Source organism: Sarcophilus harrisii, chromosome 2 (assembly GCF_902635505.1).
Source record: "Sarcophilus harrisii chromosome 2, mSarHar1.11, whole genome shotgun sequence".
NCBI classification, from domain to species: domain Eukaryota; kingdom Metazoa; phylum Chordata; class Mammalia; order Dasyuromorphia; family Dasyuridae; genus Sarcophilus; species Sarcophilus harrisii.
The window spans coordinates 617,937,601-617,963,140 of NC_045427.1; the positions used below are offsets into that span (position 1 = coordinate 617,937,601).

At 40.8% G+C, this 25,540-nt stretch overlaps 1 protein-coding gene across 3 annotated transcripts in view; it reads right to left on the reverse strand.

Moving 5' to 3' along the window:
• The window catches only part of CCDC33 (coiled-coil domain containing 33), a 205,347-nt gene that overhangs the window by 116,750 nt on the left and 63,057 nt on the right, over nt 1–25,540 (reverse strand). For all 3 annotated transcript variants that reach the window (XR_004232550.1, XM_031956621.1, XM_012545514.2), the window contains exons 3-7: nt 25,064–25,197; nt 18,604–18,713; nt 16,889–16,984; nt 10,535–10,626; nt 6,994–7,114 (exon numbers count right to left, since the gene is read on the reverse strand). Coding sequence is in view for 2 of the 3 variants with exons in the window: in XM_031956621.1 (XP_031812481.1) it covers nt 6,994–7,114; nt 10,535–10,626; nt 16,889–16,984; nt 18,604–18,713; nt 25,064–25,197 (553 nt within the window). In the remaining variant the exon portion in view is untranslated. The remainder of the gene's footprint in view (nt 1–6,993; nt 7,115–10,534; nt 10,627–16,888; nt 16,985–18,603; nt 18,714–25,063; nt 25,198–25,540) is intronic.

Sequence of the window (25,540 nt, forward strand, 5' to 3'; positions counted from 1 at the left end):
TATAAGGGGAGAAAATGAAGCTCACAGCAATTAAAGTACTTATCAAGGTCCTACAAATCATGAGTGGAAGAAGGAGGATTTGAATTCAGATATCCTGACTCTCAGGATAGTGATCTTTTGGTGATACACCCTGCCTACCCTTTGAGTCAACTCTCTTAAAGTCCCTCCCCATCTGTACAAGACATGTCTCTATAGCCATTGGTGTGGGGTGGCATGAGGTGGGGAGACCTATATATCTTGAATTTAGTTAAGCAGTTCTGGGGATCAGGGGAAACATTTCCAATGTGAGAAAAGAGCATATTCAGAGGAAATCGATGTATCTTTTCTTAGCTTCTTGTTCTTTCATGACTAAAGAGTTGTGTATTGAGAAATAGGTGGATGGTAGATTCAGGAGACCTGAGTTCAAAATCCAGCTCTAACATGAGCATATGTTCCATCTTTGGCAAGTCACTGTCCCAGTTGGGACGGATGCTACAGCATCTGCCCATCCTTAAAATGAGGAGGTTGGATCATATGCTTTCTAAGGAATCTTTCTATCCTAAACCCTAGGTTCACTCTGACAGCAGAACACTATTCAAAATGGGAAGGTAAGTAACCCTGAAGCACCTTGGGTGTAAGATGGGATCAGAGGACAAAGATTATTGCAGGAGAAATGATCTAACCATTCTGGAGAACAATTTGGAACTATGCCCAAAGCGCTATCAAACCGTACATATCTTTGACCCAGCAGTCTCACTACTGGGTCTGTATCCCAAGGAAATAATAAAGGAGAGAAAAGAACCCACATGTGCAAAAATGTTTGTAGCAGCTCTCTTTGTGGTAGCAAAGAATTGGAAAATGACTAGTGCCCATCAATTGGGGAATGGCTGAATAAGTTGTGGTATATAAAGATAATGGATTGTTATTATTTTTTAAAATGATGAACAAGATGATTTTAGAAAGGCCTGGAAAGATTTACATGAACTGATGATGAGTGAAACAATCAGAACCAGGAATACACAGCAACACAATACACAGTAACAACAAGATTGTGCAGTGATCAGCTATGAAAGACTTGGTTCTTCTCAGTGTACAGTGATCCAAGGCAATCCCAATAGATCAAAATAGAAAATCCATCTACATCCAGAAAGAGAACTATGGAGATTGAATATAAATTAACACATGCTATGTTCGCTTCTTCTTTTGTTTTTTCTCTCTTGTGGTTTTTCTCTTTTGTTCTGATTTTTCTCGTCCAACATGATTCAAAAAGAAATTTGTATTAAAAAGTTGATATACATGTGCAACCAGAAAAATAAAGCAATAAAAAAGGGAAGAAAAAGATTATTACCGGAAAGTGGCTCTTGGGATTAGGTTACTGCCCAAGAACTTGCAATTGCATTCACTTTGGAGATCATGCATCATCTCAGAGGATTCCTTCTGATTGGCCCTCCATCAGTAAAAGCTGATTTTTTTTTTATCAATTCAGTTCAATAGAAGCTTAGCTCTCTGACTTATAGAACCTTTCATAATCTGCCTCCATTTTTTTTCCTGGAGAAAATTATTACTCCTTCCTTCACATACTTCACATTCTGGACAGATTGGCCACCATGCTATTTCCCATACACAGCATTTCGTTTCCCACATCGATGACTTTGTACAGGCTGTCTCCAAGGTTTGGAATGTTTTCTCCTCACATACTCTTGAAATCCCTTTCAGCCTTCCAGCTCATGTCACCTCATATGAGCATCTTCTATTCTCCTGCAGTGGTTAGTTCTTTCATTCTTTTCCCAAAAGACTTTATATTTATTTATTTATTTATGTATTTATTGTATGAAGGCAAAGAGATAGTGCTCTTTATCTTCTCTCTTTGGATTCAGGTGACACTAGCATCCATTTCATTGCAAATAAGCAATAATATCCACCCCTGACCTTGTGTTTATCTTCCTCTTGCTTATTCCTAATTCTATTCCTTTCATGTTAGTCATAGAGAAAGTCAACATTACTTTGCCCTCTAACCCCTCTCCCAAACAATGAATTAGTAAGCCTTTGTCCAGCCTCCAAGTCTAGAATTACTTTTCATTCCATTTTCTTCTTTCCCTATTTCTTTTATCTCCATCTCTACTTCTACCTTTATCAGCTTCATCTTTATCTGTACAGGAGTGTCGTCAAGCAATTACACATTCCCTGACATGGCTTATGATAGAAACGAAAGTTCCTGATGTGAATTGTTTCTCCAGTTGAGGAACCGTGACAATACTTTTCCTTGGAAGTTGTTTTCTCCTTGTACATTGTACATTGTAATCTCCTTGAGGCTACAGATGTCTATGTTTTCATATTTTCATTCTGGTACCTTGGATAGCATTTGTTTTTGGCTGAGGCAATTGGGGTTAAATAACTTGCTCGGTGTCAAACATGTAGGAAGTGTTAAATGTCTGAGGCCAAATTTGAACTCGGGTCCTCCTGATTTCAGGGCTGGTGCTCTATCCATTGTGCCATCTAGCTGCCTCCCCCCTTTTTTTGCTGAGGCAATTGTGATTAAGTCACTTGCCTAGGATCACACAAGCCTTATAACTTAGAACTATTTAATTTTCATTGAATTCAATTAAACTGAACTAATATTTATGAAGTACTAATTACATGCAAGACACAATATTGGCCACTAGGGATTCTTCATTCCAAACTGATGCTGCCTCTACCTACCTTGAGCTTACTTTTTTTTTTTTTTTTTTTTTTTTTGGTGGGAGGAGGGAGAAAGGGAGATTTTTTTGTTCATAGATCTTTTTGATAGAAGGGAGATTTGTTAGAGGGTAAGGGAGAACTTCAGAAGAAAGGTTCTAGGGAAATTGTGAAGAGAGAGAACATCTTCAGTTGGAGTGGGAGTTGGATAATCAAACCAAAATGTCCACAAAGTGAATCAGCTAGTGAGCTAAATCAGAGATGCTTTTTATATGCAACCCTTTTTTGCATGATTCTGGATATATATATATATATATATATATATATATATATATATATATAACAGGTATACAAATCAAATATTGACTGATAATAAACCATAATTTTGCAACCCCCATATTCAGTTATGAGATCTACAATTTAAGAAGCTGGGAACTAACAAACTAATCTAACTAACCTTAACTTGTTAGAAATATGCCATCTCCTATAGACCATACCAGTTGGTTTGAGGAGGAGTGGCTGGGCCACTTGGTCCTCTGCCATCCAGTGCCAAATATACCAAGATTTATGATGAGTCTGGTGCTCCTTCCAAGGTGCTGGGGAGAGCACTTCACTGGGAGGCAAAAGATCTGGATTTGAGTCTTGACTTTACCATTTATTAGCTACAAGAGCACAAGAAACTCATTTCTCTTCTCCAAGGCTTGGTCTTGTCCTTTGTCAAGTTGGAATACAAATATTTATGTCATGTGCCATTGTAAGCCCCAAATGAGACAATGCCAAAGTGAAGGCACTTTGTTCCTGGAAAAACACTCTACAGGGTATCCCAAAGTCTTTAATAGCTTCCAGGACACAATTTATCTAATCACATTATCATCACTGATAGAAACAAAAATTGCTAGGTATCAAAATGAACAGAACATTGGACTTAGAGTCAAGAAATAATGACTTCAAATACTCTTCAGATACTAATGATGTGACTGAACAAATCACATTTCATGACCTGTTAAATGAGGATTAATAGTACCTCCTCCCTGAGGTTGTTGTGAAGAAGGAGGAGGAGGAAGAGGAGGAGGAAGAGGAGGAAGGCAACTGCATGGAACAATAGATAAAATGCCAAGTCTACAATTCTAGTGGACTTGTGATTGAGAGAGCCATCTACATCCAGGGAGAGAACTTTGGGATCTCAATGTAAATCACAGCATAGTATTTTCACCTTTTTAATTGTTGTTTGCTTGCTTTTTGCTTTCTCATTTTTCCCCTTTTTTGATGTGATTTTTCTTGTGCAGCATAGTAATTATGGAAACATATGAGAAGGAACTGCACATGTTTGATGTATATTGGATTACTTGTTGTCTAAGGGAAGGTGGGGTAATGGAAGGAGAAAGGATTTGGAAAATGGGGTTTTGCAGGGGTGAATGCTGAAAACTATCTATGCATATATTTTGAAAATAAAAAAAGCTAATAAATAAATAAGAATAAAATGCTGGGTCTGGAGTCCAGAAATGTTCAAGTCTGCCCTCATATACTGACCTTGGGTAAGCCACTTAACCTCTTTCTGCCTCAGTTTCCTCAATTGTGAAATGGAGATACAAATAGCACTTATCTTACAGGTAGTTGTGAGGGTCAAGTGAGATATTTGTAAAGTGTCTGGCACATAGTAGGTGCTACACAAGTGCTATTGCTATTGGCAAAGCACCCTTTAAGAGAACTCTCAGCCTAAGACCTTTCAGTGCCATGTCCCTGTCCTCTTCTTGTATTTACATGGAGCATCGAATTGGCGGTCACAACACAGGTGCTGCTATACTGTGTGCCCTTCAGCAAGTGGCCAACTATCCCTGGACCTGAAGTCCCACATATAACTCAAGGAGGGAATAATAGGGAAAACTACTAATTATTGGATTTGGAAGTGCTTGGATCACACTTGCTCCAAGAGGCAGCAGTGGCAATCACAATGGAGATCCCAGAGGGGAAGAATACTCATTAAAATTGATTGTCTCCGGCCTCATGGGCTCAGTCTGATTGGTTAATAATTCACTGGCTAAATGCAGGGCCATGTCCAAAGTATGTAGCTCTTGACAGGAAATACAGTTGAGAATTGGTTGAGAATGAGGTTTCCTATCTATGGGGTTTTCATTTCTTCTCTCCCCCTCTTCCAACTTCTGTTCTCATCACACACACTCCCCTTTATCCTACCAATTATTCTTCTTTATCTGTGATCAGCCTTCAAAAGTCTTGGTCTTTAATATAAGGTCAGGATTTCTATGGGTACAAATCTCTGATTAGAGTTTGCCAGTATCCCTCCCTGCTCCTTCTCCTGATGGGGAAGGGTGGCCATTTTTCCCTTCCTGGATCTTTCCTGAAGCAAATAGGACAGTTATAGGAGGAGGAGGGTTGGAGGAAAGAAAGGGACTTTTCCCCAGGTTATTTGTTTGGCATAACTGTGAATTCAATATTTGTTTGAGACACACTATAAACTCTCCCTTTTTCATTGTCCCCTCTCTCTGGTCAGAAAGCAATTTCCTTCCCATTGCCCCATTGCGTCTAAAGCTTCCTTACTCTGATCCCCTACATCCTTTCAAAACTGACTCTTAGGAAATGATGACTGGGGTGCAAGTGACTGATAATTCACTTAAGAGTGAAAAGAAACAGACATCGATTTTTTAAAATCTAGGGCTTGAAGCTTTCACTGTGGAGTCTCAGGACCCAGTCAGTTGTCTGAGAAGCAGTTGGGGGAGAAAGCCTGTTACAGTGGAGTGAGGATGGAATTGTTTGGTGGGGAGAGGGGAATGAGAGACAGTGCCTGGAAGACCCAGTCCACTACCGTTACTTTCCTAAGAGAAAGGAACAGAAAGAGCCTGGACCTTGAAACCCTGAGCTTTTGTTTCAATTTCTTGGTGATAGGTCCTGCTTGCTCTGAAGAAGGCACCATATTATTCATTCCCTTCTTCCAACACTTGGGGTTTTCATTTCTTCTCCCCCCCCCCCCACACACAGAGCAATGAGGACTGCTGTTTGTCCTGGGGTTGTTGGGGAGGACTTTGAGAAGGGAAAGTCTTCTGACTTGACTGAGAGATTCTAAGGGATGCTCACTTATGAGAATCCCTCTGGTAGAGGAGAGGGAGCTTTTTCAAACAGTTAAACTTTCTTATTTCTTAACTAGCCAAAGAGCTGGGATTGGGTTTTAATCCCAAACAGTACCTCTTCATATTTCTTCTTGGTCAGGATTCTCTGATGTCACCCCCTCGTAAAAGCCAGTGTCCAGGCAAAGAAAACCATCTGCATCCAGAGAGAGGACTGTGGGAACTAAGTTTGGTTCACAACATAGCATTTTCACTCTTTTTATTGTTTGCATTTTATTTTGTTTCTTTTTTCTGGTTTGATTTGATTTTTCTTGTGCAGCAAGATAATTGTATAAATATTTATGCATATATCAGATATATTTCTACAATGTTTAACATATGTTGGACTACTTGCCATTGAGGGGAGAGGGTGGGAAGGGAGATAATTGGAACACAAGGTTTTGCAAGGTTAATGTCGAAGAATTATCCATGCATACGGTTTGAAAAAATAAAAAGCTTTAATATGAAAAATAAATAATAGCAAAAAAAAAGCCAGTGTCCAAGCCATGTTCAAAAGATGAGTCATCATCACCAAACACTAAGCCTGACATAACCCATAAACATTTGAACCCCTTTTTACCCAAGGCCAGTCTGACCCCTACAAAGTAAGGTATTTTCAGAGTTATCCTCTTACTCTTCTCTCCTTTTCATGCTTCTCACCTCCCAAAACACCTGTCTTTTACACATTTCCAATGATAACTGCTGAAGGATCATGGAGATCATCAAAGTAGAGACTTAGAACTAGAAGGAATCTTGTTCAGTTGTGTCCAGTTCTTTGTGACTCCACTTGGAGTTTTCTTGGCAGAGATATTGGAGTAGTTTGCCATTTCCTTCTCCAGCTCATTTTACAGATGAGGAATCATAGATGAGGCACAAAGGCTTAAGTGACTTGTCCAGGGTCACACATAGCTAGTAAATGTTTGAGATCAGGAAGATGAGTCTTTCTGACTTCAGACCCAGGAGTCTATCCGCTATGGCACCAACTAGCTGCCCCTAAGCATTTATATCTTGTAAACTTCCATGAGAGAGACACCCTTTTACTAAAGGACTTTTCAGTCCTGAATTTATGTACTTTACAATTCTACTTGCTTCTCATTCATGAATAAATGAGGAAATAGATGAGGAAATGAATACCAGCTTACTCAATATAAGAAGAAATGAATGAATATTGGCCATTGAGTAGATAGATAGATAAATGAACAGATGGATAAATACTGACCTGAGGGTATCCCTGCTTGTTGGTCCGAGGAACATCAAAAGCCAGCACTGAGGGGCTCGGAAAGTTGACAGTTTTTATAGGCAGCCCCAAAGATAAAGGCTCTTTGTTCAACTTTGTCTCCCTAGGGAAGAAAAGAAAGATTAAGGGTGAGCAGAACAAATGGAGTCTTTTGCTCTCCTGAGCACCTGGAAGTGGACAGTGGTCTTTCATCTTAGATCAAGAAGTGAGTAGCAAGCCTAATCCCTCTCATTTAGCATAGGTCCTTATTTTCTATAAGAATAATAGATGAGGAAACGGAAATCCACTGACACACAGTTTTGGGAAACCAAGACAGAAGACATGAATATGAGCCCCAACTCATCTACTGACTAGTGCTATTTTGTTAAAGGGCATCCATTTCTTCAGTTTTAAAACAGACACAACAATCCTCCTTTTCTACTTGCCTCCTATATAGAAGTGGAAATGATCACTGTAATTTTTACTACATGAATAGGCTGAGCATTGTAAAACCATAAGTAAGGTACCGAGGGTAATCTCCGCAATGAGTTCCTGAGTAATAGATCATGAAAAAGTCCCTGAAGTCAATAAGACACCCAAACCATCTCTACTCATGTGGCCATCATCTTGGTCCTTGCTCTTATCACCTGTTTCCCATACTCTTACAACCATTTTTCAACTGGTTTACCTGTTATAGTCTTTCGCTTGTCCTAGCCATTTATACATAGTTGCCAGAATGATATTCCTAAACCATATGTCTGACTATGTCATATTTTTGTTTGAGAATCTTCTGTGGGGATTGGGTCAACCACTTCTGGAAAGCAATGTGACATTGGTCAAAGAAAATGATTCAAATGTCTGGAAATTGTGAGCCCAGAGGTTTCTCAGGGGCATATGCCTTAAGGTGGCCATAGCCCCAAAAAGTTTCATAAACAGCATATATTTCTAACAGTACTTTGTGGCTACAAAGAATTGGAAATAAAGTAGATCTCCATTGATTGTAGAATACCTAAACAAATTGTGGCACATGAATATAAAGGACTATCAACACTGCTAAGAAGTATTCTTCTAAGAGTTTCATGGGAAAACTTATGCAAACTGATGCAAATTGAAATAAGCAAAGCTGGGAAACAATATACAGAAGGGCTACAACAACGTAAATGAAAAAAGTGATCATACATAAAGCACTGAAACTGAAAGCAACGAAATTATAAAAATCCCGAAAGAAAACATTTGAGAACATACCCCTTCTTCACCCTTGCTCCATCCCTTGCAAATGTTGGAGCCTGTGAGTATGGAATGTTTCCTATAATGTTAGACTTTTTGGTCTCTCTTTGATTAGTTTTGCTCATTTTTCCTCTTTTTTAGATTCTTTGTTATAAGGGATGGCTCTTTTGGAGAAGGAAAGAGAGTTACAAAAATAAATCTCAGGAAGGAAAAGCAGAAGATATCAATAAAAATCTATAAAAAAAATCTCTAGTGGCTCCTTATTGCCTCTAGAATAAAACAAACATCTTGACCTGATATTTAAAGCCCTTTACAGTCTGACTTCTGCCTCCTGTTCCAGGTCAGTAATGGACATTTTCTTCAGCTACTCTGCGCTCCAGTCAAATTGGACTAACTTCTGCTTCTCAGACTTGGTGAGTCATCTCCTGTTATGGATCCTCTGTAAAGCTGTTATCCTCACCTAGAATGCACACCCTCTTTACCTCTATCTTTGAGCATCTCTATCTGTGTTCAAGATTCAGCTTTACATGAGATATCCTAGGAGAAGCCTTTCCTTATTCCCTTGAATTGAAACAAGAGGCTTCAGAGATCTCTAGTCCATTCCAAGAAGTTTCCTAATGTACCCAGAAAGATTACAGAACTCCACAAAGCAGACAGCCTTTACCACAGAATTATGAGTTCTAAAGAGATTGTGGTCAGTTCTCAATATTTTGGGAAGTCTCATAGGATTGGGAGAGAGGATTAAACCAGTCTTCAGAAGTCTTTAAGGAGGTCATATCCATTTGTATTTGACGGATAAAGAATGACTGTACCATTGATTTCTTCATCTTTTTACTTGTATTACTTTATTTATTAAGTGCTTTTACTATTAGATTGGGGCCTCTTAACATTGGTCTTATTATGGGTGTTTTTATTGATGGAGACTCTGGTTATTTTTTACATAATTGATCACTCAATCAATGGCTACATTGAACCTGAGAAAAGAAGCAAAGGACTCCAGAATCAGGGATATCAGAATTTTCAGGGGCCTACTTGTTGCCTAAGTTACCATTTATGGTACTTGGCTCTTTGCCCCTTCACGTACTACCATACTTATTTCAGCATCCACACCCTTGAAATTACTTGTACTTAAGAGTTCTTTGAATTTCTCAGCTTCTTTCATGAGTACCTTAGCTCCTAATATTATGCTTTGCACATAAGAAGTGCTTTAAAATGTTTTGTGAATTGAAAGGACCAAATGTGGGAAACACATCATCAAAAGACAGGACTTAGATTCAAGGTTAGAAGGGAATTCAAGGACTGCCCAGCCCACGGTTCTCAATGAGAACTAGAAAAGCTGAATAACTCAGCCAATGTCACACAGATTCTAAGTAGCAGAAGATTCTAGCCCAGGTTTTCTTGACTCCAATACTAGGTCTCTATTCCTCAGCATTGTGCTGCAAAATCTATTCAGCCTATTAACACAACAGTCATTCCTATTTGTAGAGCACACTGCACTTTCCAAAGCATTCTCATATCCATTATATAAGTCCATTCTCACACTGATTATATGAAATAGGTAAGATAGCCACTATCACCCCCATTATATAGATGCCTAAATTGAACTCTTGAGAAAGAAAATATTCTGGCTAAGAGAATATAATAAATCAGTAGTGGAACTAGGATTAAAATTCCATTGTTCTTTCTGCCATATTTTCTATTACTATACATTATTATCTTTCTTTGTTTCCTATGAAGATGATTATTTATCTAAGAATGATTCTTTCAGGAGCTTAACTCCCACTTTCCCTGATCTGAATGGGAGTTTTCTGAGCAAAGAATTGAAGTCCTGATTAGGTAAAACCGTCCATTGACAACCATCACATGTTACTTAGCCATCTCCAGATAAAACTGTAACAAATGGTTTATCTTATATGCACCCATGTAGTGGCTATCTTTCTTTCTTCCTTTCCCCCCAATCTCTGGACCTTCTCCCTTCCAAGCTCCTCAAGCTTTTTTCTCCCTATTAAGCTCTGAGATTAAATGTGGTTCTTCAGTGAGACTCTTTCCTTGGAATTCCTTCCCAGGGTCATAAAACTTCCAAGCTTGAGCCTTCTGTGTAGAATTAGAAATTTGTTACTTTATGAAAGGATCTCAAAGTATCATTCATAGCCAAGGGGATCTTTTTTTTTAAAGGCTTCTTAAGTTTTTTGCAATTATACCTATGCAGGCAATTGCCTATTTCACCTATGGATAAATGCAGGACTGCTATCAGAAACAGAAAAAGGAGAAAGACATTATGGCCCCTCACTCTCTCATTTCAACATTCTCTACTTACTTGAACTCCTTGTAGTTGGGAATGACACGGGCAACCACCATGATAGGGCCAAAGGGGTTGGCGAGGGGTTCATTGATTCCCCGAAGAAAGACCTGAAAGTGGAAAGAATAGAAGGTGAATGAATGTTTGGGACATAGAAAGAATCAGGGAACAACTCTCTCATACCAAAGGTTCAACCTCCTCAACTCAACAGTTTTGGCCATCCTCAGCTTAAACATGCTCCCTCTCCACTCTCAACTCCCTAATGTGCACCTTCTGCTCCAGTGAGGTTTCCTGCCTGCCAAAATGTGCCAGGCTCATTCTTAACCTTTTCGTCAGTCCCAGAATGTCCCTTCCCCCGCCCCTCTACCTTCAAGACCCAAATCAAGACTGACTTCTTCTAGGGAGTCTTTCCAGATCAATATAGTTTGGACCGATCTTTCCTCTTTCTGGCCTTTTACCATCTCAATTGACATTGAATTGCATTATATTGTGAAGGAAGATGTGATAAAGCAAAAAGAGTATGGGTTGGAGGTCAGAAATCTAGGATTCCATACTGGCTTTGTCACAGGTTATGTGAACCTGACCAATTCCCCTTACTTCTGGGACTTCATTTTCTCTCCTTGCAAAATGGTGAAGATAATGCTTGATACTGTTGCTGTGTGTCTGTCTAGAGGTACATGTAAGGGCCCCCTTTTAAACTAGGAAGCACTAAACACGGTCATGACTTTTGTTGCAAAAATACTACAGAACTATTTTATAGTGCTTTAAAGGAACACTCTCTTCCAAATACCCAGTGAGTTTAAGTACTGTATCTATTAGCATACATTTTATCATTGTTGAAGTAGATGGAGCAACTGGACTTGAGAGTAAAGAAGACCAGAGTTCAAATCCTACTTCAAATATTTACTAGAGGTGTGACTCTGGACAAGGACTCAGTTTCCTCATCTGTAAAATGGGGATGATAATAGCACCTCCTCCTTCCGTTGATGTGAAGATTAAAAGAGACAATATGTGAACTGCTTTGTAAATCTCAACACATGTGATATAAATGCCAGCTATAAATATTATTACTTACAGATGAGGGAACTCAACCTCATGAAAGTTTCCTCTTTTGGAATGGGTTCCTTCATATGGCTCTAGTAAAGAAACTTACAGGGTGGTCCCCTCTCGGCAAAACTGTCAAGTCTCAGAGGTTCATTTGTGGTCTCCTTCCACCTCATTCAGTTCTCAGCCCGAGCCCTAGTCTTCTGGCTTATGCTTTCAAGGTCTCTCCCTTAGCTGGTAGTTAACTAATTTTCAGGAAAATTCAAACCGAGGAACATTAAGGAGTTCTCCCTTCTGGGGTTATTTGAATGGCATCAAGGAACTCAAGAATGAAAAGCCTTTAAAGACTCAAAAAAAGATTCCATAATAGTGGAATTTCACGCATCAATTGGGGAGAAAAGTGTGTGAGAGAGGCCTTTCTTTCCCAGCCCTACTCCACTCAAACCACCAAGATTGCTTATGGGTAAAGTCAGCTGAGGAGCCAGACAAAGAGGTTGGGTTTCCTGCTGAGATGGACCTGGACGACCATGTGACTAGGCAGGTGTGGGTCCTTTATTACTCACAGGGGGAGGCAGAAATGGCCTCTGAACTGGTGAGGACTCCTAGCTGAGCTTCTGGGGGAAGGTGCCAAAGGCAAGAGATGGTAATTCACACTTATCCTGGGACTGGTGTGCTGTGAATTGGATACCTGCCCCCACTCAGATCCTTGGGATTAGCAGGAGCAATTTCTCTGGTTGGCTCACCCCCTACCAAGGCTGCTCCTGTAATCACCTGCTTCTGGAAGAGAAGCCTTCCATGGAGGCAACTTCTCTGAACTGATGGCCAGTGGGAGGAGTTGGAGAGAATGGGGCTTGTTTCATCTGGCTTGGGGAAAGAAATCAGGATGGAAAGATGGGGTCAAATGGTGAGGGTCCCGGATCTCCAACGTTGGAAGGGACCTCAGAGACTAGCTAACTCAAATCCCTCATGTTACAGATGAGGAAACTGAGGCTTAGAGAAATGAAGTGACTTGCCTAAGGTCAAACTGCTAGCAAGTGTCTGAAGTTGAATTTGAAATCAGATCTTCCTGGCTTTAAGCCTGGCAGTCTATCTACTAAGCAACCTCGCTGCCCAGAGGACAGTCTAGCAGGAAGAATAAAACATGGATATGAATCACTTCATTGCCAATCAGAATGTGATAGCTGCCATGAGAGATTTAAGCAAAGGGCTATGGGGCTTCTGATCACATTTGTCTCAGAGAGACAGGTTGGCATAATGAATACAGCATGGGGTTTGGAATTATGAAAACTTGGGCTTGCATTCTATTTTAGAAATTTATTGGCTCCGTGACCTTGGACAAATTGCTCAACATAGCTAAGTGCCTCAGTTTCCTCCTCTGTAAAATGCAGGCAATATTAACACCCCCCTCACAGGCTGTTCTGAGGACCAAATGAGATGATGTATATTTATATAAAGTTGAGCTACAATTATTAGGGGTTAGGAAGGCTTCAAGGAGGAAGTGGCAATTAAGAGGGCACTGAAGGATGAATACATGAGGGAGGGCATTGCAGTTGGAGGGAACAGCACAAGCAAGAGCAAAACGATGGGCAAAGCTGGTAGGAAACAGGGAGGGCAAGCACATCCTGCCTAACTGGTTACAAGGAAACAGGGTGTTCAGGGACACAATGTTACAGCCAGTTTGCTTGGCTAATCACTAGCAAGCTGATTTGTATCTTGGGGATGTCATCTTCCTAGTTTCATGATGTTACTATGAAGTTTGATTACAATGTTTAAATGAGTGGTGGTGTTTGAAACAATATTATATGGGAAATATGCTGATTATATGAATAGGGGAGGAGATAATCCTGAAAAGACAGTTTAGGACTACAGTTTGAGGGATTTGAATGGCTTGAGCAAGTCCTAAGGATTGTTGATGAATATGGAATGGGAAGATTACTGTGGGTCAGTTACTGGGGGAAATGGACTTTTCCCTGGGGCAAAAGGGAGCCAAAGGATACTGTAGAGCATGGCCCCGCTCCTGTTAGAAGACCCCTACAATGAGATATTCTCAAGTCTTCTTTAGGCACTGCCCTTTCAGAAGGACTAAAATGGAAAAAGAGGCATGGAAAGCTCCTGGTGCCATGAGGAGACACATGGGTAACAGCCATGTTAGCAGACTGTCTCCAGGAAACCTTCTGACACTGAGTGAAGGGGCACTGAAAGCTTTACCTAACCCCCAAATTGCCTCAGTTTCCCAAAGTGATTATGTTCCCATCAGTTATGCCCTTATCTAAACACAAACCCCTCTCCTCCTTAATGCCCCAAGGAGTGTAGAATTCCCATTCTCATTTTTGTCCACAATGTTCAACTGCTTGAGTATCATTTAGTAGATCTGAACCTTAGCAAAAAGCAGCTATTTTTCTCTGTGATCCCCTTCTTTTTCTGGGCTCTTTCCACTTCACTTCATTTCCCCTCTACATACCTTGGCACTGGCTAATGCCATCCCTGGAAAATCACTCCTTCCTTACCGCTAATTCTTTTCTCCTCCTCTAATCTGCAGCTCAGACACAATCTTCTGTGTGATCAGGTTTTTCCTGATCTCCCCAATGATTAGTGCTCTCCCTTCCCAACTATTTTGTATTTCTGTTTGTACTATATATTGTGTATATAGAGTAGGTATAATATTTTGTATTATACACAAATAATTGTATTTACAAATTTTTTATTTGTGCTGTATATATTTTTTCATATAGTCACCTTTCCCATTAGAATGACAACTTTTTGAAAATAAAGAATATTTAATTCTTTATATTTGTATTTCAAAATTTCCAGCATGGTTCCTGGCACATAGTAGGTGCTTAATAAATTATTGTTAGCTGATTTCTCCCTCAAGAGCTCTCATATTGCCTCTCCTCCTTTGGAAAAAAAAAGAAAACTCCCTGTAGTAAGAAGAACACATGAGTTCCCTCTCTTAGTGAGAAGGTTACTATATCAGTGAGAAGCCTTTGGAAGGTATTTTTTAAGGACCATGGCAGGCTAGTGGGGAATTTGAACACATGGACAATTTTTCCCAGTGTTCCTTAAGGCACTGGTAGGATAGAAACACAATAGAAAAAAAACACAATCAAATAAACTAGGACACAGGCATCTGGAAATATCAGTCACCTTTAACCTCTAATTACTTGATGAAGAGAGATATTAGCTCAAAGAGAAAAAGAAGAAAAAGATGGCAGGAGTGGGGGTGATGGTCATTGATTCTTTAAGAATCTGAAACTAGACAACTTCTGCCTCAGAGCTCAAATCAATTCTAGCCTGACAGCTTTGATGTAGAAAGAGAAAGGGTGTGTGTGTTTGGGAGGGAGGAAAGTGTTCCTCAGAGGCACACATCAGGGTGTTGATTGGGACAATTCTTTCTCTGCTGTAAAGAAATCAGTGGGGATAATGTAGCAGGAGCTTAAGATGGAAGAGAGCTGAGAATGGGGGGAGAGGAGGAAAGGAGATAGGGCTATGAGAGAGAGAACGAGAATAGAAGAGAGATTGAGACCAAGGATTGGAGAAAGCATAAGGATGAGAAAGGAAACAATGAAAAGAATTATGGGAGAGGTAAGAAGGTTGGGGAAAAGGACAGTAATGAGAGAGGGGCTACTGATGAAAGAGAATGAAAGGGTGGGAAGGTGATAGGGATTGAGAGGATACAGGGAAGGAGTAGAATATGGAAGGGAGAAGAGACAAAGATGAAGGAAGAAAACTGATGTGAAAAAGAAGAGAGATGGGTGAAAGAAGGAATATGGATGAAAGGGGAGAAAGGAATAAGGGAGATAATAGAGACGAGAGAGGAAATGAAGAGGGGCTGCATCTAAGAGGATTTAGAGGAAACTGGAACCCAAGGTGTTAAATGACTTATCCAAGTCCAGAGTCACTTATTCCCAATTATTCTGGTAGACTCCCATACAAGGAGTCATAGAGCTCAAGTGTTCAAATAGTTATTACCATGCTTTCGAGTCTTTTCTTTGAAACTTTGTAGTTATTGGGGTTGAGTTTTAATATGGTATTCACCCACAGTATGTATTAACAGTTTTAATATGAAGTGAAATATTCTATAAACAACGGATATTATGCCTGATTATAAAAAGAAAATAAGAGTACATAAAAATACTTTGTTACTCTGGGAACTGGAATGGAAAGTATATGAGAACGTGAAATTATACTTAAAGTTTTGTTATTAACTGATGATTATAAAACTGAAAAGCTAAATTTATTGTATTTGAATGAATGTATTTAGTCTGGTCTTAAGTTTCTTTGATTTAAATGTCTAAATTATGTCTCCTTTAAACAAACAAATGAATGAATGACTTATCCAAGATCATTCAAGTAATAAGTGGCAAAGTTGGGATTAAAATGCATGTCCTTTGACTAAAAATTCAGAACTCTCCAGGACTCCACAACATGGACCAGAGGAGACAGGAGCAAGAGAGGGAGTCACCAAATACGGATGAGAGAGGTAAATGGTATGGAAGAGAAAAGACAGATGAGAAAAGAGGGATAAGAGAGAACATACCCAGATTCTTTGCTCAATTTCAATCTCGGTCTCTACCCAGACCAAGACAGGCAAGTGTGGCTGATAGAGACATTAAGATAGGGAGAATAAAGCTGCCCCTTGAAGGAACAATGGAATGGAGTTGGCAAACCAAGGAGAGTAGAGGCAGTCCTAAGATATTTCCTTGGGAGTTTTCCATTGAAAAGATGGGTGCTTTCTGCCTTCCTGAAGAGCACTATAGTAAAGTGTCATGGTGATAGGAGGGCTTCCCAGGAACTATGATGGACAAGAAGGGGACAGACTTGTTTTTTCCAAAGATCCAGGTAGATACTGATATTTGGGATTGTTGGAACAACACAGAAACAAGGAACCTGTGACCACCAGTGAGGGTTAGGAGCAAAAACCATTTGTCATCTGCTAATTTCTATGAATGTGCATATTGTGAGTCAATCTGGATTCTTCTTGTTAGATTAGCTTTTTTTTTTCCTCTAAATCAACTTTTTATTTTTTTTCTTCCTCAATTTCTTCCCCTTCCTATCTTCCTCTTTTGTCTTTTGGGGCTATTATTTTTTTCCCAAGCAGTCTCTGAAGAGGTTGTTGACCACTGATCACACTGAAAGGTCCCTAATCATCTCCCTTGCACACAATAGTACCTTATTTTCCTCAAAGAAGATATTTCCCATTCCTTCCTCTCCCTATAACTGTAGTCCCCACACTCCTCTCCTACCTGAGGATAGTGATTCACTAGCTTTCTCTATTTTGTTACTACTTATCCCAAGACAACGTTCCCGACAGACTACTTCATGCCTTACCTCTAAGGCTGTGTGAGTGCATCCAATGTATCGGGGCATGAAACTGCTCTCCCGAGTAACTGAAGCATACAATTTGGCTAAACCACTCTTGTGAGCCTGAGGAACAATGGAAGGGATGGTGACAAAGATGGAGAGACAGAGGAGATAAAACACAAAGTTAAGCAGCAGGTCCAGCCATAAATCAAGGCCCCACATGTGGCCAAATATTGGCCACAGCCCCACTGTGGCTTTGAATGACCACCGGAGCAGAAGCCGGTAATTAAAGCCCAGTGTCCCTTGGAACCTTTACAGAAAGATCAATATTATAATAAATCTTTGGCTTTTCCATTTGAATATTTCACCGTCCTCACAAGGACCGTGGCTTACTTGCTCCCTTGTAAAGACAGGGATAACTGGGCTAAAGTATGTCAGAAGGTACAATGATATAATAGATGAACATACATCGCAGCCAACCACAAAGCCTTATTGTCATTTGAGAGATAATAATATAATAACTCAAGCATATAATGCTTCACTGTTAAAAAGCACTTTACTATATCATTTGACCTTCACAACAACCCTGTGAGGAGGGCAGCAGGTATTTTTACCCTCATTTTTCAGACCAGGAAACTGAATCCCAGAAAGGTTAAATCATTTGCTGCCTGCATGTGGTAGAACCAGGAATTGTCTCCAGATCTGATTCCAGATAGATGGAGAGGTGGAAGACCTGAATTCTAATCCTAAAACTACCAATAGAATAGAGACTAATTTTTGACTTCTATGGGGCTGTTTCCCTCCTATCACACCGGGGAAGTGCTACTGGGTCACTCAAAGGATTAATCGTGAACTATGAATGAGATTCTACTTCCCCATAAAGACTTTATACCTGGGAGTTTCCCCTTCATCTCCAATTCCCCCCCCCCCCCGTTCCCACTGAGGGAAAACAGGTACACTCACATTACTGGTAGATCTGTGAACTGGCCCAAACTCTGGAAAGCAATTTGGAACTGGGTCCCCAAAGTTATTAAACTGTGTGCACGTTGAACCAATTATACCATTACTAGACCAATAATCCAAAGAAATCAAAAGGGAAAAAGGAACTCACATGTATAAAAATATCTATAGTAGCTCTTTTCATGGTAGCCAAAAAATGGAAACTAAGGGAGGTGTCCTCCCATTGGAGAACAACTAAACAAATTGCTGAATGAGAATGGAATATCACTGGGCCATAAGGAATAACCAATGGACAGTTTCAGAGGAAACAGAAAACCTCTGTAAACTGATAAAGAGTCAGAGAGGAGGTGAACTTAAAATGCAGAAGACGACATCTATTTTCAGACACAGCTAATCTGATTTTCCTGACTACTCATGTACGTGTTGAGGGATTTATTTTCATACATGACTATTCTCATTTGGGGAGAGGAATAGGTAGTGGATAACACAGACTAATAGAAACAAAGGGAAAAGGTCTTTGAGGGTGCCAAATGCCAACAAAAATAAAGTCTTGTCCCATCAATGTTTGTTTGGCCCATCTACTTCCAGAGCAAGTCCTCCCCACTTCCTCACTCCTAAGCTTGAGTACTTTTCTAAATCATAGGTTGGGAACAGAGCCATTATGGATTCCCCCGAGTTTGACCTTAGACTGGAAAGAGGCAGTGGAATAGCCCAGCCCTAATCCCCTGCCAGGCCAAAGCAGAGCTGCCCCCAAAGCTGGATCTCTGGTCCAGTACACTCACCATCATCAGCTCAAAATGGTAGGTGTGGAAAGGGCGAAGGTACTTAATGGGTATCCGGTAGGAAACTAGCAATTCTTTGGTTCTGCTGTCAAGCACATTCAGGATTGCCTCTGGAAGGGAGAGCAGAGGGACAGCTCAGGTTAGCTTCACTCTATGAGAGGGAGAGAACAGAGGGAGATAGGACCAAAGGAGAATAGGAGAGGGAGTGAAAGAAAATGAAAGAGGAGGAAGAAAGGAGATGGCTTGAAAGAAGAGGTGAAACAGGGAGAGAAAGGGAGAGAGTGATAGAGGTAGGATAGAGGAGGAAAAGGAGGCAGAGAGAATAAAAGAGGGTGAGAAAGAGAATCAAAGGAGAACAGAGGAAAAGGAAGTTGGAAGGGGAGAAAGAAAATGAAGAGAAGAGTAGGGTTGTTAGGGAAAGGAGAGAGAGAGTGAGAGAAGCAAAAAGAGAAGGAAAAAGCCATGCTCAAGGATAAAAAGGAAGAACAATTTACATGTAGAAATACACACAAATTTAGGAGGGCAGAGTAATATAGGTCCACATGAGAATATGTGCATGTGCACATAGATACACAAAGACCTTCACAAATGTAAACATCTACATTGATCTAAACACCCATATGCACTCCCACATTCAATTCCAGAAATAAATCTGTTTTCTGAGTAAATGTTACAGAAAATTCTCTCCATGTGAATTTGGGGATGATGTTGCCAATCAATGCCCCGCTCCCCGGACTTAGGAGCCTCCAGGTCTAACAGCTCCATTCATTTCAAACCAGCAGCTCTTCTGGTCCCTTGTCCCAATTACTTTGGGTTACACAGTCCAGTCCAAGCTATTTCACCAAACCCAAGGCCTGCTTTCATTTGTACCGATGTTCCCCAGACTCACTGGAGGTTGGGGGTATGTGTGTGTCACACAATGAGCTCCAGGTGTTCTAGTTGCTCTGTTACCAATCCTTCCTTTCCCTTGAGTGAGAAGAAGCCCATTTCACAGGGAATTTCCAATTTCATTCAAATTTCACATTTCAAAGGGAAGATGTTCCATACCTGCTGTTACTTTGGACTCACCTGTTTTTTATTCTTCTGGAGTGGAAGTAGAATTACAGAATGTCAGAGCTAGAGAAAAGAGCAGGGAACTGAATCCCAGAGTGGGGAAGAGCCCTGTTGAAGGTCCCACAACTAAGTAGTGGCAAGGCCAAGCCTTCGGTCTCAAAGTTTAGGGATCTTTTTATTATTTTTTTATGTCTCCCAAGATATGAAGAGAAGGTGAGGCAGTAGGAGGAAGAGAAGATAATGGAAGCTGGAACAAATGAAAGAAGATGGGAGATGTAGAAAACATAAAGCAGGATGAGAAGGAAGAGAAAAAAGAGGCTGTGATGAAGCAGAAAACTAAAGTGAATGATAGGGAAAGGAAAGATGAAGAAGAATTCAAGAGAGGAAGAAAGAAAAAAGAAAGAAGTAGTAGTAAAGAAAGGGAGAGGAGAAGAATTAGGAGAGAAAAGAAGTGGGAAAGAGAAGAAATCAGGAGAGAGAGAAAGGAAGTATGAAAAGGAGAGTGGAGGTGGAGGAGGAAGAAGAGAAGAGGGAGGGAGGAGAAAGCTTCTCCAAAAGCTTTTATTGATGAATAAACATTGATTAAGTATACTTCCTATTTGTTAGGCATTGTGTTAAGTGGTGAAGATACAGATAAGCAGCAGAAATAGTTCCTGCCTTCAAGGAGCTTACATTCAATAGTCTTATGACTAAAGCAGAGAACAATATTTATTTTTACCAACCAGGCCCTTTCATTGTACACCTGAGAAACCCCTAGTGCGGTTCTAGCTCAATTAGATGTATTCTGATTGACAGTGGGCAAAGCAGGCAAGGGAAGATGGAAACTAGCGGCTGTATTTTGTTTTTGTTTTGTTTTTATAGTCCCGGCACCTAACCCAACATGGGGCCTTACACATAGTAGGTCCTTAATACATGTTTGCTGGATTAGAGTGGATTGCTAACATTTTCCTCGAGGTTTTCCCAAACCCAGTATTCTAAAAGGCTTCTTATTCTCCCTCCTTCCCAGATGGGCAGCTAGCTCCTTCTTGCATCTCCTGAGAAGGGGGCCTCCCTTGTCTTGAGCATCCTGTGTGCTCACTGAAGAGATTAGCTAGCAAAGGGGCTGGGGGTTGAGGAGCCCCCACTTCTCTCTGCCTGGTCTTCATGCTAGGAACACGTCTAGTTTGCTGCCATTGTCTTCCCCTTCCCTGCCTCCTGCTAGCTCTCTTTGTGTCATGAGCAAAAAGCCATTTCTGTCATGTTGACCCTGACACAGGGAGAATGAAATTTTCTCTTGCTTTTCATTAACACGTCCTTGAAATTCCTCCCCCTTCACATTCCACCTCCTCCAATTTAACCCTTCTTTACTGCCCTCACACATCACCACAGCAACGAGCTCTGCATTTCCTGTCCTCCCCATTCCTCCAGCCCTGTCCCTGGTCACTTTGGCTCAGAGAGAGCTGCTTGGCAAACTTCTCCCTGCCAGGGATATCTCCTCCACCTTCTGCCAACTTTCCTCAGCCCTGGAGTGGGGTTAGAGATGTAGAACACTTCCCACTCCCTGTATCACAGCTGCTGTCTAATTCCTCTGAGAACCCTGATGTGTATGTCTCCGGGTCCCAGACCCCACCCAGGGTTGCTTCTTCTTCTATGTTTCATTTCCTTGTTCCATCCTCCCCTCACCCATCATTCTCCATTCCAGTAATCCCCGTCACTGTTCATAATGACAGCAGCAGCAGCAACAGAATAGGAGATTTGCCTCAGAATAGGAGATTTCTTTCCGGCAGGGTGGGCTTCCCCCTTTTCTGACATGAGTTACTTTACCTGAGTGATAATATCGGTTTTTCTTAAGTGCCTTTTATGAAGATAAAAATGTCCTGTTATTCATTGGGAGAAAACCAATCCCTGCAAACCTAAGAAATCCAAGGTTGTCTGAGGGCAGAGTTCTGGAGAAGTTAAATCCCTCTATCTCCAATTCAGAAGGACAGGAATTTGTGGGGGGGGGGGAGGATTTAGTGATTGCCTTTGAGATGAGTGCACAGAGTATTTCCATAGACTCCTGATTCACTGAGAGATTTTAGGGCTAGAAGGGACTCTAGAAATCATCGATTCTAACTCACTTATGTTACAGATGAAAAAAGGTTAGAAAGGACCCTAGAAATCATTGATTTCAGCCCACTTATGTTACAGACAAAGAAGCCTACTGAACTGAACTAAAAAGAAGGGATTTAACTAAAGACAGTTAGGGAAAAGCAGAGCTGACATTCAAACCTAAGTTCTATTTTTCCTCCAAATGACATGATCTCTTAAGTTCCCAATGCCCTCTAACATTCTGAGAAGAGATGAATCTTGGAGCACCTCTGGAGAAAATGACATAATTCCATTAAATTATTACAAGTTTATGTCACACCGAGCTTGAAACCCAAACAGCTCCAAGGATACTAACAGCTTGGAATGCCCTGAGAGTTAAAGGGTAAAAATTTTCCTTTGAGGGAAAAATGCTGGGAGATAAAAGGCATGTAGAGAGAGATAGGGAGGCACCCTTGCCTGATTTGTAGAGATTTGTTCACATGGAATAATTAGGCATTCAGTGGACAAAGTAAATAGTCATGTAGAGACATGTCATCCTTTATCCACAAAAATGTCATTCCCTGCTCATTTATCTGCACTGAAACATGCTCCAAACTGCATCGCCTATATTGAGCTGCCAGAGACACCCCCAGTTTTTATGACTTGTTGTACATCTTTATGGTAAGAAGCACCCTGACTAATATTGAGATTAGTGCTCTAAATATTAGAGCAATTCAATATTTATCCGGCACTAGGAATTTGGGAAGAAACAAGAAGGAAGACTGGGCCCCAGCCCTTGAAAGGCTTACCATTTAGGAGAGAGAAAAACATGGAGGCCAAGCCAAGGTAAAAGGTTCTCAATGGTATATTAGAGGGGAGGAGATGGTGCTGTGGGGAGTTCAGATGATGCTTGACCAAAGGCATCAGGCAAGATGCTTCAAAGAGAGATGGATTTTTTAATCTAGGACAAATGAAGGACAAATTTGGGGAAGAAAGAACATTTTAGGCGAAGGAGTCAAATGAACAAACACATAGAGGTTGCCTGGAGAACATTTCATTACTTTGGAAATTGGAAGGGAGTGTAAATATAATCTTATCCAACTCCTTAGTTTTATAGATGAGGATACTGAAGTTTTCCTCTGAAGTTGTCTAACTGATGAGGCTGAGTGACTTGTCCAAGGTAGGAAGTGATTGAGTTGGGAGGCAAACCCAAGTCTGTGGTTTCCAGATCCCTTCCACCAGACATCTATTGATAGAAGTGAGTTGTTTTGTAGCATAGGATGAAAAAAAGAGGCTAGTATGAGATCAGGTTTGGAGGGTGCCATGGAAGCAGACTGTGGAGAGTCTTCATTGCATGTCTGGCTAAGGGATTTGGATTGAATTAGGCAATGGGGAGTTACTGAAAATTATATCAGGAAACTAATAGGATGACAGCTGTTTGGCAGTGTGTGAAAGAGGAGCTGAAAGGGAGACTGAAAAGGGAAAAATAGTTAATATACTCTGTGGGGTTCAAGGAAAAGGAACTGAGATATCCCAACCAGGCAAGTGGTAAGGGAAGAAGGACAATAAGCATAGGAGAGACATTGAGGAGGCAGGATTGACAAATCCGAATGAGAGGAGTGATGGTAGTTAGGCAGGATGAGAGGTCAGTCTATGGGTTGGAGAAAGATTTTCTCTATGTTATAGAAGCTCACTGGTTAACATATGATCTTAATTTATGACCTCAGTTAGCATTCTTAGTGGTTTAACCACTTAGCTGCTGGCCCAGGGTGTATAAAAGAGAATTTTGAAAGTGAGCCCTAGAGGAGGTTAGAAGTATGGCAGCAATCCATTTACCCATAACCTCACTTCTCTAAAACATGGCAGAGAACCCAGAAGAAAGCCAAAAAGTTCTTTGAAGCTGTCAAAGTATATGTCATCATGTTCATGCATGCATTTAATGCATAGGAAAGTATCTAATGGTCCTTGCTCAGACCCTACTGACTCTAATTTTACATAAAATTTTAATCGGCTCAGTGCTGTCATTTATTTTAGCTCACCCCGAATTAACAATATCAAATTAGAAGTGGGGTGAGTGAAGGGAAAGGGGTTAGAGCAGGCAGAGCAGTGGAATAAAAATGTATGAAAAAAAGACATAAGAACTGTTGGAAAGGACTTTAGACTGGTGGCCAAAAGACCTGGATTCTAGTCCTGACTCTTGTCACTAACTAGATATTAGGCAAGTCATTTAATCTCTCCCTGGCTACCACTACAGTCAGTCATCCATTGAGTCTTCAGGGTGTCTCTCATCCTTACTGTCCCTGTCATCCTCGTTATCACTAGTCTAGACTCTCAGTATCTCTTATCTTTATCTTATCAATATCTTTTTAGTTGGGGCAAGTGATTGAAGACTAGGCTCAACCATGTTGTAGTCAAGAAGAGGCAGCGGTCCCTGAGATTCTATTAGACTTCCAGGCTTCTAAGGAACTAATTGGCTGCTCCTCACAAGAATGACAACGGCCAGGTTCTTTCCACTGTGGGATAGGACGGGAGACTCTCTGAGGTTTCTATGCTGCTCAAAGCTCAGCTGCTGAGGACTTGAAGCCTGTTACCTTTGATGGGGATGGGACAAACAGGGAAGGAGGTGCCCCAAGAACAATGTTGTCAAAGCCCTCTGGATTTTCTACCCTGGTACAAAGCCTCAGCTGCCTTGTCCTAATTATGGCTGTTACTGGGCTTCGGTGTCTCAGCTCTGACAGTCCCTGATTCAATCATCTCTGAAACACAACACTTGGGATGATTTATAGGAGCCAATAGCCTTGTATAGCTCAATCGCTCTCAATGGCATTAAAGAAGGTTACATTCACATCCATATCCTTGTTCTTAAAAGAGTCATTTCCATCTAAAATGGTTGTATTAAAATATTAGATCATTAAAGAAGGTTATATTCACATCTATAACCTCTTTTAAGAAGACGTTCTTAAAAGAGTCATTTCCATTCAAAATGGTGTACTAAAATATTAGATCATTAAAAAAGGTTACATTCAAACGCATATCCTCTGTTAAGAAGGCATTCTTAAGAGTCATTTCCATCTAAAATGGTCGTATTAAAATATTTTGACACTAAAAAAGGAAAATCTCAATTATTTGGCAAACTAACTTAGCTACACATTCTTCAGTGAGCTAGTTTTAATGAGTTGTGTCTTTGCTGAATTTTTTCAGTCCAGTCATTGGAACATAAGATATCATGGCAATATTATTCAAAATGAGACCCAATCGTTCCCTCAGCTCCAAAGAGAGCTTGACACAAGTGTAATCCCCGGCCCACCACTGAGGGCTTCCCTTCCGGCTCACCTGCTCTCCAAACCCAAAGCCTCACCTTCACGACCCACGTCTGCAGTTTGGATCTCCAACTTGACTGTTGTTTCCCAGGTGGGACTTCTGGTGGGCTCCCAGGTAGTTGAGGTAACGGCGGTAGACTCCTGGTGTTTTTCCTCCTGTGAGGTGGTTTTCCTGGGTGGGGGGGGGGAAGGATAGAGGAAAAGAGGGTGTTGGAAAAGGAAAGGTGGAATAACTCCTTCCTACACACTCCAGTCCCGTTGGTCGTGAGGGTTCCAAAGATGAAAAGAACTGAAGGAGAAGACCAGAAATGTTTTCTCAAAGCAGGAGCTATCCAGCAATGTCACCTGCCAGCACTTGAGGGCGTGCTCATCAATTGTCTTAGTTGCTGGGCTAATGTATGGTCTTGCCTTTCCCTGTGTAATTGCTCACTTTAAACCACATTATTACGAGCTTTCAGAGCTGTGTTTGTCTCAGGGAAGGAGGAAAATAACAAGTTTACTTAGGTTACCTTCTT